At 37.0% G+C, this 13,293-nt stretch overlaps 1 protein-coding gene across 2 annotated transcripts in view; it reads right to left on the bottom strand.

Moving 5' to 3' along the window:
- RETREG1 (reticulophagy regulator 1) overlaps positions 1–13,293 on the bottom strand; it is a 144,898-nt gene that overhangs the window by 51,592 nt on the left and 80,013 nt on the right. The window contains exon 1 of one of the 2 annotated variants that reach the window (XM_073332288.2): positions 11,511–11,935. The exons of the other annotated variant lie outside the window; for it this stretch is intronic. Within the exon in view, the coding sequence (XP_073188389.1) occupies positions 11,511–11,545 (35 nt within the window). The 5' untranslated portion in view covers positions 11,546–11,935. Of the gene's footprint in view, positions 1–11,510; positions 11,936–13,293 lie in introns of those variants that run through there. 2 annotated transcript variants of the gene reach the window in all.

Below are 13,293 nucleotides of genomic sequence, written 5' to 3'. Positions count from 1 at the left end.
AGTGGGTTGCGACTCCATTTTAATAGGGTTGCCAGGGCTGGTGATAGACTTGCTGGGGCCTAGGGCCAAAGCCCAACCCCCACCACCTGGGGCCGAAGCCTGAGGAATTCAGCCCAACGTGGTGGGGGGCTCAGGCTTTGCCCCCCCTCCTCCCCCTGCCGGGATCGTGTAGTAATTTTTGTTGTCAAAAGGGGGTCACAGTGCAATGAACTTTGAGAACCCCTGAACTACATTAATTCATTTTGATGGTTTGTAACTCAGAAATTTAGTGATAATTTAAATAGCAATGCTAAAGTACTTCAACTGTTTCTTATCTTTTATTGAAACACCAAGTTTTCTTTATCTTTTGGTCTAAAACATTTACAAATTCTTCTTCTTCGCTTTGCCTTCATTTTGTCCGGTTAGTTCGGGTCAGTGGCTCTTGGTCTTTGTCTCCAAGAATTCCTGTTGAATGAGTTTTCCAGATAACACCAACCTTCTTCATGTTCTTCTGCAGCATCCTGGACAACCTTTTTCTGGGTCTTTCCTGTGGTTTAGTACTGTAACTATTAGATCTAGTGCCCTCTGACCACAATGCTCTGCATGTTGTCTCACATAACAAAACCATCTCAGTCAATACTCCCTCAGCTTTTCAGTGATGGGGTCCACCTGTATCATGGCTTGTACTGTTTCACTTCATAGCCAATTAGCTCTCGTCTTACCCAGCATCCACCTGAGCATTCTCATTTTGGCACTGTGAAGTAGTAGTTGTTCTCTCTTCCTCAACAGCCAGCATTCCTACCTATACATAATGGCTGGCCTAATCAAGGTCTTATACACTTTGCTCTTTAGTTTACTTGACATAGTCTTATCGCAGAGAATTCCTGTCAGCTCCCTCCATTTGTACCAACAACTCTTCATACAACTACCAACATCCATAGTCCCATCATAGTTCAACACTGAACACTGTTGCACACCAGATTCTCATTTTACAAGCCACTCGTCCCTCTTAATGAAACATTGCCAGTATTCCCTCTGTTGTCAGCTGATTCATAAACCATTTTCTTTTAATGCAGCCCTCCATAATTCTAGATCCCTTATTTTAAAATAATATGTAAGGAAATATAGTGGCATTTTTTAAACATACACATAACTAAAGATTCTACCAACTCCTTGACTTTTTGGGCTCTCAACTGAGGATTCCAAGAGAAGAGGTGATCTAGGAACATCTGAGTGGAAAGATCTGTTTTCCCCCCGTCCTTTATTTGCTCAATCTTGCCATCTGTCCCTGGTCTTGGTCTAGTACTCCCCTGTAAAACAGAACCCACCTCCCTGCTCTCAGTACCCTTCCTTATCAGAACTTGAACAGGGTTTAAGAGATCAGCAACACCTTAAACATGTTTCACTTAAAGCATGTGAGTAGTTCCATCTGAATTCAATGGAACTACTTAAGTGCTTAAAGTTAAGCATGCATTTAATCACTTTCCTCGATTGGGGCTACAGTGTTCATTAGTTTGCAGGACTGAGCCTGAAATGACCACAAGGTTTTTATAATAGAGTTATATATGCCTATACAAGAATGATCCTATGAATCCTTTCATGTCAGTATCTTTATAGAAGTGTTACCTTTCTTGTGTAAGCTACCAGATGTCTAAAACTAACAAAAATAAACCAAACCATTGTTTTTTTAACTGCTGACTACTTTTTTCTTCTCCTCATCGTTCTGGCAAACTGCTGCATCATTTCTAAAATTGTGACAAGCAAATGCACAAGCTGTCACATAGCTGTAAAAACAGATGCTTCAACTTATCACGGTCACAAATTCTAGCCAGGAGATTTAGTAGCATCACATTCTCTGGAAATGACTAATGGTCTCATGCTCTCAGTTTGTATGTAGACATCTGCTCAAGCAAAGATCCATCAAGTTCTTCTCAGAAAGGTCAGTTGATATCATGTTACTGATTTAAAAATCTCTACCAGTTGTGCTGGAATGTTTTTAATCATGTGTACACATTATACATATATGTACTCATACACACCCTACTCAAAATTACAGCCATGACAAAGCAGAACATGATGTGGCAACTGGAGGATTATAAACACATAAACAAAGAGTTAGTAATTACACAGCTTCAAGCCTGCCTAATTTTCCAACAACCATAATCACATCTACCTCGAGCCTCTGCAGGCTTTGTGGACTATAAGATGCCATTTAGGACCTATTACTCAAGTCAGCAGAGTTGAAAGTTACATTCCTACAGATAAATAAATCAAAACAACTAATATATCTATTATTGCAGTCTTTACAAAAAGTCAAAATCCAGAGCTCAACAGAGAAGTGACTTTCTAGTTGTTACTTAGAATTTATCAGTTAGGAACTTGACAGAGTTTGATAAATGTTACAACTAAACAACTTAGAGGCCTAAAAATATTTCTTTCTGGGCTGTTAGCAATAGTTACAAAACTTGAACAAATGAAAACAAGTTTGTGAAGTTATATATAAGTAGAAGAGATCCTAGAAAGCGCACTCCTTCAAAGCCCCTTTTGCATAAACAAAACTAGATATTTAAAATATTACATCTGCTATTTCTTAATGCCAAAAGCTTATGGATACAGGTAAGTTTGACATCACATGAAAATCAGTTTTACATGTTATTCAGTTACAGATAAAAATTGCTTCCAGCCCCCCCCCCCCAACTTTAAATTTCAATATGTAAAATAAAAATAAAATAAATTACTTTGAAAAAGTACATTGATTTTAATGTGTATTTTTAGAATTAAGGGTTATAATTAATAGTTTTAATTATGTAATGTTAACATCTCTCACTGGCAAAAATTTCTAAAACTTCTATCATAAGGTGGTGCAATAGGATTATGTTTACTGTAATAAAGTATTAAAGATTTGTGAACAGCATGGCATGTGGTATGTAGGAATCATTTAGTGCTAAGTGTTAAACACCACTTAACTCAGACTGCACACTCTTAGTGATGTATCTGTCCAGTTTAGAAGGCTGATGATGTAGTCTAAGTATTTTCTCCTATGCTACTTGGAGCTCCCAATGCAATAATTAGGTAGGTATATTAAGATATTGAGAATAATTTGTGTCAGCTGACTATGACAAAGCAAATGGCATAAATTTGGATTTATGGCATAAATCAATCAGTGGGAGATGAGACGAACATCTATTTTCTTTGAACAGCTTCAGAGAATTGCTTAGTTAGCAAGGAACAAGGCATATAGTCACCACCTAGAAATATACTCTGCCCTCACCCACGTGAACGGTAAACATTCTTTGACCAAAACTCATGGTTATTAATTTACGCACTATAAACAGTAAGTTTTCTTTATAAAGCAATCTTTATAGTCTCTCTTCCTAATCAGTCCCACCATTGTGTATCTATGTAGGAGTTCTCCTTCACTGCACCGGTCAAAAGCAGTCCTGAGGAAAGTCCTCTAGATTTCACCAGTCCTTTACATTATGATCACTATATTATCCATATTTCTTTAACACTAATGCTCTGGCAACACTTTTCCTCTGTGTCCCTCTAGGTGACAAGAATTTTCTTTTTACACTGAAGTTAATGAAACTTGCTCTTTTCTTCTAGTAGCCAGTAACATCACCAAATCCAAACTCCCTCTAATTAATTACACCTCTCCCCAGTCCAAGCATATCGCTACTGTCAAAGATGTAAAGGCTCCGAATGGATGAATTCTGTTAGAAAAGTTACAAAACACTGTACGTTGTTAACAGTTTGGATCAACTTTTGTCCTTGGCTTGAAAAAGTTTTGGAAAAATGAAGGCAAAATTATTACCTACAATCAATGGTAATTTGTATTGAACGTATGCTCAGGTTAATTCCAAAAAAAACACTTTTATCTTAGCAGTAAAGGATCAGGCTCCTATCTCAGTCTCTTTTGGCAGATGTAGTTACGCTCAGGAAACCAGTTTTAATGGTTAATAAAGATAATGAATGCACAAAACTGAAATGTACTCAGTAACAATTTTTCCTATTAAATTCAGGTCACAAGTAGGACACATTTTGATCAGCAGCGGTGCCAGTGATGTTCACTCCCCATAGGTAATTAGATATGTGGAACAGTTGAGAACTATGATCTGTAGAACTGAGTACTTTATTAAATGGTGCTATCTGAACTCTGAATATACTAATGCTTACAACCATTAAAACTAGCCCACCCTAGGGGAAAAGAAAACAATATTTGAGGAATAGCATCTTTTTGTGTTGAAACCTCTCTGTTGTGGACCTGTGTTAGTATTTTAAGCAAATTCTTACACATGCTTTCATCAAAGCAGCTTTTTTGGATGATAAAAGAGTTGAACAGTGCTTTTTCTAGAGTTCTTTTGTGTTGGTAAGGAGCCACCATAGTACTTATGGATGTGCTGCCAGAAAGAAAGAAAGAAATCATAAGTAGGGCTGTCGATTAATCACAGTTAACTCGTGATTAACTCAAAAAAATTAATCGTGATTAAAAAGTTAATTGCTATTAATCGCAGTTTTAAATCTCACTGTTAAAGAATAGAATACCAATTGAAATTTATTAAATATTTTGGATGTTTTTCTACATTTTCAAATATATTGATTTAAATTACAACACAGAATACAAAGTGTACAGTACTTACTTTATATTATTTTTATTAAAAATATTTACACTGAAAAAATGCTACACAAAAGAAATAGTATTTTTCAGTTCACCTCATACAAGTACCATAGTGCAATCTCTTTATCGTGAAAGTGTAATTTACAAATGTAGATTTTTTTGTTACATAACTGCATTCAAAAACAAAACAATGTCAAACTTTAGAGCCTACTAGTCCACTCAGTCCTACTTCTTGGTCAGCCAATCGCTAAGAGAAACAAGTTTGTTTACATTTATGGGAGATAATGCTGCCTGCTTCTTATTTACTATGTTACCTGAAAGTTAGAACAGACATTCACATGGCACTTTTGTAGCCGGCATTGCAAGGTATTTACATGCCAGATATGCTGAACATTTGTATGCCCTGCATGCTTTGGCCACCATTCCAGAGGACATGCTTCCATGCTGATGATGCTCGTTAAAAAAATAATGCATTAATTAAATTTGTGACTGAACTCCTTGGGAGACAATTGTATGTCTCCTCCTCTGTGTTTTACCCGCATTCTGCCATATATTTCATGTTATAGCAGTCTCAGATGATGACTCAGAACGTTGTTTGTTTGCAGAACACTTTCACTGAAGATTTTACAAACTGCAAAGAAGGTACCAATGTGAGATTACTAAAGATAGCTACAGCACTTGACCCAAGATTTAAGAATCTGAAGTGCCTTCCAAAATCTGATCAGGACGGGGTGTGGAGCATGCTTTCAGAAGTCTTAAAAGAGCAATACTCTGATGCGGAAACTACTGAACCCGAACCACCAAAAAAGAAAATCAACCTTCTGCTGGTGGCATCTGACTCAAATGATGAAAATGAATATATATTGGTCTGCACTGCTTTGGATTGTTATTGAGCAGAACCCATCATCAGCATGGATGCATGTCCTTTGGAATGGTGGTTGAAGCATAAAGGGACATATGAATCTTTAGCGCATCTGGCACGTAAATATCTTGCAACATGTGCTACAACAGTGCCACATGAACGCCTGTTCTCACTTTCAGGGACATTTTTTTAATCACTTGACAGCCCTAATAATAAGTAAAATAAATAGCTCTGAACAGTCCTGATCTATAAGTCTTTTCCTTTCAATAGCCATGCTATTTAATTTAGACATTTCATAATTGGATATAGTACTGGTCATCAGTTCAATAAGTCTGTGTACTGCTGCTAAATTAAACTCTGTATGAACATCTTCATTAGGTGTAGATATCAAGCGAGTGTCTAATTATTTGGTATAAGAAATAATACAAATTTCCTTTCCTCCTTTACCTTGTGACTCTTTCCTGGAAATAAGGGCATCAGAGGATACGTATACCTTAGTTGGCCTAATCTGGGACATCATATTGGCAATAGCCAATTTTTTCTGGTAGCTGAAGACTGAGTCCTGTATTTTTGGGTATCCAAAGCTCCCAGTTATCCAGTGGAAGATTCTGAATGTGGGTTCCACTTGCTGATGAACAATTTGTCAGTTTAAGCAATCCACACTCTCATTCAGACACTCCAGTGTCTGTATCACTTATGGACTGCACATCCATTTTTTACTGAAAACAACATGGCTTTTTTGGTTAGAGAAGTTTCTTTTGCTTTTCTTCATGGTTCCCAGGAGATGACTGTAGTATTTTATTACATGATTAGCATTTGATGATCCTTGATGTGTTTTTCAGGGGACTGTACTGCAGATCTGATGGTATAGTACATATGACTCTGTACCTTCCCTGTTTCAACTAAACATATATTCATGTTTGATTCATGTACCAATATGCTCCCTGGCTTACTCATTAATGCTGGCATTTGTTGCACTTATTTTCCTCTCTAAAGTTGGTAAGGGAATATCATATCTCAGGAAAGCTCCTGAAAACTACTACTCCCGTAAAATGAAGAACTTGCCTGGCATTGCTAGTTGAGAGTCAAGTCTTTCTAAAGCAGATGATCACAATGTTATTCTTTCAAGTTGTTTTGAAATACTAGGGGGAACCTCATCTTTGCCTGTGGCTGCTCCTAGAAGTCATAGTTCTCTGTCTGGAGCCTCTTCTGAAGAGAAGGCACTTACCTCCTCAATTCATGATTGTTGAGAGATATCACTTTCTACAATTCCATGACTTGACGTGGGGATATTTTGACTTTCCTCTGATGTCTCTCTCAAAACTGATCATTAAACTGTAATTTAAAATTTCTTGGAGAGAATCCTATCCCCTAGTTCCTCAACACATGTAGCTTGCTCTAATCTGTACTACATTTGTTGAGACTTACTGTTAGATGAGCTACATAAATTCCAGTTTAAATGTTTTGAGCATTTCAACTACCATCCCATCAGTCTGCAAACACAGACCTACTTTTTGGAGCAAATTTGGATGGGCCAGTCCTTACATAAAAGGTTGCTTTAGAACACTGGTTCCAAATGCCTCCGGTATCTCTTATAGATGTAGCCAATCCTCTCGTCCAGGATTGCCAAGGAGGGGGATGATCAACAATACAAGGCTCCTAGTACTGAGATAATTTTAAAAATAACGTGTAATATGACACTGTAGCCAAACGTTATTCATTTGAAGTCCTGATTCTGCCAAATCACAACAAACATTTCCGTGTTAACATATAAACACCATTAGCAACTTGATTTTTATACATACACAATATTTGCTCTACTGTATTGTATTTTTGCCCTTTTGCCAAGCAGTGCAGAATTTGTGGCCTAAAAGGTGAATTTCCTGTTTGGAGCAGAAATTTGTGACACAGGCTTTTTTTAGTATGTGTTTGTTTGCAAAATGTATAGAAGTTGTGCTTCCTTGAACAAGAGTGGTAACAAACAGCAACACAGACAACTCCCTTCTTGCAGAACTCTAATATCAGATACCTTCATCTCATCCCCAGAAGCAGCTCTCTCCCTCCTTCCCCAGGCCTCCCTAATGTTTCACTGGTTCACAAACTCTATGCGAGTTTTCCACACTTTTCACCTGGGAGACCCCTAGTCAAAGGCTGCTCACCAAGCTCAAATGATTTTGAAAGGTGAGTGGGGCACCTATCTTCCTTTTGTGAAGCTGCTCCTCAACAGAGAACACTCAGATCTTCAACTGTCAGACAAAGAAGAGTGCTTTAACTCCCAAAATACCCTTAATAACTCTGAGTTTAGTTATTGCATGGCTTTTTCAGCTCTTTGTATGGGGAATTTTATACATCAATGCCCCTTAATGTGCGAGCCATTAGCAACTTTTACCATAACAATATTAACATCATCATATGTTACAGCCATATAATCAAACCAGTTGCTGCAGTTTCCACGGTAAACATCTGATGAAGTGAGCTGTAGCTCACGAAAGCTCATGCTCAAATAAATTGGTTAGTCTCTAAGGTGCCACAAGTCCTCCTTTTCTTTTTGCGAATACAGACTAACACGGCTGTTCCTCTGAAACCTGTCATAATCAAACCAGTCATTCTGCCTTGTAAACATTTAGTGATATGGTCAAGTGACCATGCACTTGGACATGTCATCAAATGAATAAGACTTCCAAGCATTTGGTGAAATAACTGAAAATGAGCAACCACTTATTCAAATATCTAAATCCGTGCATTTAATTAAATCTCCAAAAGAATAAACACATTACACTTTATTACTTACTATCAAACACAGGGGAACATCTATTATTCTATTAATGCAAAATGCCATGTTTTGAGTAATTATTTATAGTACATAACACTTAGAGGTCTCAACTGAGATTGGAATCCTGTTGTTCTATGTATTGAGCAAACACATAGTAAGAGACAGTCCATGCCCTAAAAAGCTTAGAGTCTGAATAAACGAGACAGATAGTGAGGGAGAGGGGAAACCAAGTCAGAGAGAGATCCGGTAATTTGCCCATGTCACACAAAAATTGAGTGGCAGAGCCAGAAATGTAATCCAAGTCTCCTGACTCACAACCTAGTGCCCTATCCACTGGACCATGTTACCTCTCAATAATAAACATATCCCTATTTTTGGTATAATTGAAGCTTTCAGTGGTATGGGCAGTTATATTTCAAATACTTTTTGAAGCACTCACAGCTGTGTTTACACTTCTTGAGCAGTGAGCAATTATAATATATTTCATAAAATCATAAAAATGTAGGGCTGGAAGGGACCTTGAGAAGTCATCTAGTCTAGCTGCCTGAAAATCACATTTTTCCCCAAAACAGCAGTGGAAATTCTAAACTAACTATATTTAACACTCAAAAGCACCGAGAGATACAGACTGTAGGAAAACTAAACTATTATAACCATGTAATAGAACTAAAATATGTGTTTTCCCCTGTACATGCTCAGTAGTTATTTTCAAATGTTGATCTAAAATTTATTCAAGTCAGGCTAAATGCCCAGAAAAATCCACTGGTCAAAATGATCCCCTTTTTGCTAAGAAAAAAAGGCAAATGAAATCAGAAAAACTCCTTTTTGTCCCCTTCCTCCCCCCAACACCTGAGTTTTTTTTAAAATATAAAAACAGTTCCCAATCTGAGAATTTATAAAGCAGAAAACAACTGGGAAATTCACATTACTGAGTCCAGTTCAAGGGAAAGAAAAGGGAAAATAAATATTGCACTTCAGCATGAGGGATATGTTAGAGGTATAGATGGTGGCTGCAAGTGGGAGTTGGCACAGAGCTGCAATTCCCAGTTTGCTGATCACACTGGATTTCCAACCGTTTTGTTCCACTCGAGAGGCACAAAGGGTGGGGACCAGGATTTGGGCCAACGAATTCAAGGGTTGTTCCAGGAATTCATTATGGAAGGAGTGGGCCCTATTAATATTAATATGTTTTGTTTCAAGTTCTCTCTTCTGAAATGTTTGCTAACTAAACCATCAGCTTACAAAACTCTAACAGGTTAAACATTAATTTTTACAGCATTATCTCATATCTAATAGCCAAGGCCTCCTTACAACAAATTCTGAACTCCATATGCTGTCCATATCCTTCTAGTTTCCTTTGTATATTGGTAAACATCAGATTAATCAAAAAGTTTCAGAGTAACTAGTTAAATCAATTATTTTTCACTGGCGTTAAGATAAATAGAGATGGAAAATAATCTCTCTGATCAAATTGTTCCATTCTCCTGCAAGTGCAGGATACAGTCCCTTCATAAGACTGACATGATATAATGAAAAAAAAAAAATCACACTCTTTTGTTTAAAACCCTCCCCTCCCCTCCCCTGAGTTTTCTTGTGTCACTCATATTATTCCTTCCTTGTATTGTAAATATAACCAGATTTTAATAAAAGTACCAGCTAAAGTGTTTTTAATAAAAAGCAACTAAATCAATATTTTAAAATAAAAACTATCAATAGATAATTACGACTTCACTTTAAAAATAATCATATTACACTGAGTTACAATACTTTTACATCAGATATTTGCTGAAAGCCCAGATCCTGCAACAGGATGTGTGTGGGTGAACTGATGTGTTTGCACAGAGGCCCAGTCATGTCACCAGTGATCCACATGGGGACAGGAGTTTGCCACATCCAATTGTAGAATCAGGTCTGAAGATATTGTCCTGGACTGGACAAGTAGAAATAGCTATTTTAATACTATAGATATTTTTCCATAAATCGTGGAAAAAACAACTACTGCGTTTGTATCCAGATTCATCAGTTGGCATGATAAATTCAAGCCCTATGTGAATCTAGATTTCTGGTTCTTACAATTCCTTAAAATGTGCCTTGGCTGCACAAAATTGTTTTTGAAAAGCTGGAAGTCTTCAAGCAAATTTCTGCCCTCTTTATGTGGTTTTAAAACTTTTGATTGACATAGCGCATTGTATAATTTGTGGAGTCTCAAACTGTTCCTTTGGTCATACTTTGGAGTCAATATTTTTCACTAATATCATGATACTTAAAATAATCTCAAAGTGGAGATACTGTTTGGCTTTCAAAAAACAACACTTCCTCCCCGCTCCTCCCAGAGCAGAAACTTTGCTGCAGCCTGATTTACACACAAAAGTAAAATACAAGTTTGTCGTCTCTGAAGGAAAAAAAAGCATTTCCCTACAGACAGCCAAGATGTTACTTCCTAAAGGGTTACTGGTTTCAACATGTTTTGGCAGACCACACAATGTTAAATCCAATGCCATTTATTTATTCATATTTTCCTATTTCCTTTAAGGAATCTAGCTCACTTATTCCTGGGATACACTGAAGATTTGTTAACTTCATACTTCACTTTAAACACATTTTAATTGGAATATTAATAATATCTGCATTTAACATATATTTGTAGCTAAATTTAAGTAATTACATTTATTTCCACTGGAACATGATGGATTACGTTGATGAAAATTTAACAAAATAGTTGCTTCTAAAACTAAATTTTAGATCAGCACCTATTTCTCAGTCCCTCTCCTATGATTTTACAATCTAATTTAAACAGAGCAGATCATAGAAAGAAAGTATTCCATGGGCATGTCTCACAGGAACACAGTGCCCTATCTAGCAGTATTAATTATGGATCTGTCAAACAGGTTTCACAAAAGTTATTTGTGCGTCTGACATTTTGAGGCTTATGCTGTTGTCAGGATTATGGCTAAGAGGAGTGATTTATTAGAAATCTTTAATTATTTTGTGTTATTCTCTTTTACCCCCCCTTAAAAATACACTAGCACTTATATAGCATTCTACAACACAAAATCTCTCTAAAAACATTAACTAATTCCCAACACTGCTGTGATCTAAGTATCCTTAGGTCCATTTCAAAGATGGGAAACTGAGACAGATGACGTGATTTGCTATAATTGCAGAGCAGGTTTGAGTTAGAGTTGGGATCAGAATTCAGGACTTCCAGGCTCTTACTCTTATGCTACTTCAAAATATATAATTCTATATGAAAAAGCTATAAAAGTAAATTACAGTACCTTTTACCTTGTCCAAAGTCCTCACCTTCCGACATTTCAGACTTACAACAACAACAAGAAATCTACACCAAACTAGTAAATCCAGACAAAGATTTTCAATTCTTCGTGTTTTAAAAGAAAAACAGCCCAAGACTCTGCTTTGTGTGCTTCTGAGTAAAGTGCTGCTTCTTTCAGAGAGTACGTGTTTACACACATCCTAAGCAACTGCTTGTCTTGAATGAAGTTCAGAGTGTTCTATTTTGACTGGCTAATTCTATAAATAAATAGGTTACATCTTACTACAGGTACCGTGACAGGCTGTTAGGTTTCAAGCACAGCCCAAAAGCCAAATATTTTTTTATGGTCATGTGAGAAGGAATCACCAGCCAGTAATTAACCTTTATTTGCCTGACTCCACTGAAGCTCCTCTGTTTTCTCTCTGCTTTTCTTGGCTGTAACTAAGCACAAACCAAAATGATAGAAAGCTACAGTACATGGAGTTTACCAGGAATGTCACAGCAGTCTAAAAAATTATATAGAAAATACTGTGTAGTTGGTTAGAAAAAAAGGTATATTCTCACTGTGATAACATCTAAAAACTTTGTTTACTGGCTGTCTCCACCACACAGTTGGCAGACAACATACTGTTATTTTCCTCTCCTGCATCTAGAAATGTCATGAGACACTAGCAGTTCATTAGGGAAAATGAACTGGAAGACCTATATTTCCAGTTAGGATTCATTTCCTTCTTGCGTTATGAGCACGGGTTCCTTGCTTGTGTGTGTATTTGTGACAGTCTGTCAAGTCAGTAAAAAGGAACAGGAGTACTTGTGGCACCTTAGAGGCTAACAAATTTATTAGAGCATAGTCTCTAAGGTGCCACATGTACTCCTTTTCTTTTTGTGGATACAGACTAACACGGCTGCTACTCTGAAACCTGTCAAGTCAGTGAAATTGCTTCCTCACAGGTTGCTTCTTTCCATAAGACAACAGCTTGACATAGGCATATTGTAGTAGGAAAATCCTATTTTAATAAATGTTTTGATTTAGAATGTAGTATTTATTGATGTATTTTATAAGTATGATTTAATATGCCCTGCCAGCCACCCTTTTTGATTTCAAGGCAGGAATAGACCGGAACAGTCCTTTTGGCTGATTATGGTCACCTTTTGTTTTAGGATAAGTTTTCATTATAGTATTTGCTATAAGGTTTTGCTTCTTGTATGCATTGCAAATTAACTTGTATAAGGTTCTTATAATCCCTTTAGTAACCATATAATCCTTTCCAAAATGTTATCCTGTCTGAAAGTCTCTAAAATTGTTTGCTGTAAGTGAGGAATATGTGCATAGTTAAAAATAAGTGAAAAGCCCATCACAAATGTCCCGATGGTCAAGAAAAAGTGAGAGACTTGGAAACATCAGGAGACAATCAGAAAACATCCATTGTATCCGATGCTAAACATGTTAGCAGCATTGACGACCTCAGAGGTGAGGCAGGCACCTCTGAAGGTGAGACAACAAATAGGAGATAACGATGCCAAGACAACAATAACTATCAAATGATAACAGCAGAAAACCCCAAGATTAACACCACTTAAGGACTAATGATTATAAAGGATGACAGTATAAAATGCATGGACTCAAATGGGAATTTACAACTATGAAGATGGAGTGTTTTGCCATGAAACTCTGGGTTCAGTCCTGCAAAGCCTCAGAGCATTGGATTGCAACCGACAGAACCCAGCTTCTCACTTGTGCCCAATCTAACTGGCCATTAGATTGACTCAAGCTACGACAGACTGGT

This window comes from Lepidochelys kempii, chromosome 2 (genome assembly GCF_965140285.1).
Source record: "Lepidochelys kempii isolate rLepKem1 chromosome 2, rLepKem1.hap1, whole genome shotgun sequence".
Lineage (NCBI taxonomy): Eukaryota > Metazoa > Chordata > Testudines > Cheloniidae > Lepidochelys > Lepidochelys kempii.
The sequence above is the reverse complement of the archived record's forward strand: the minus strand, read 5'-3'. Positions and strand labels throughout refer to the sequence as shown.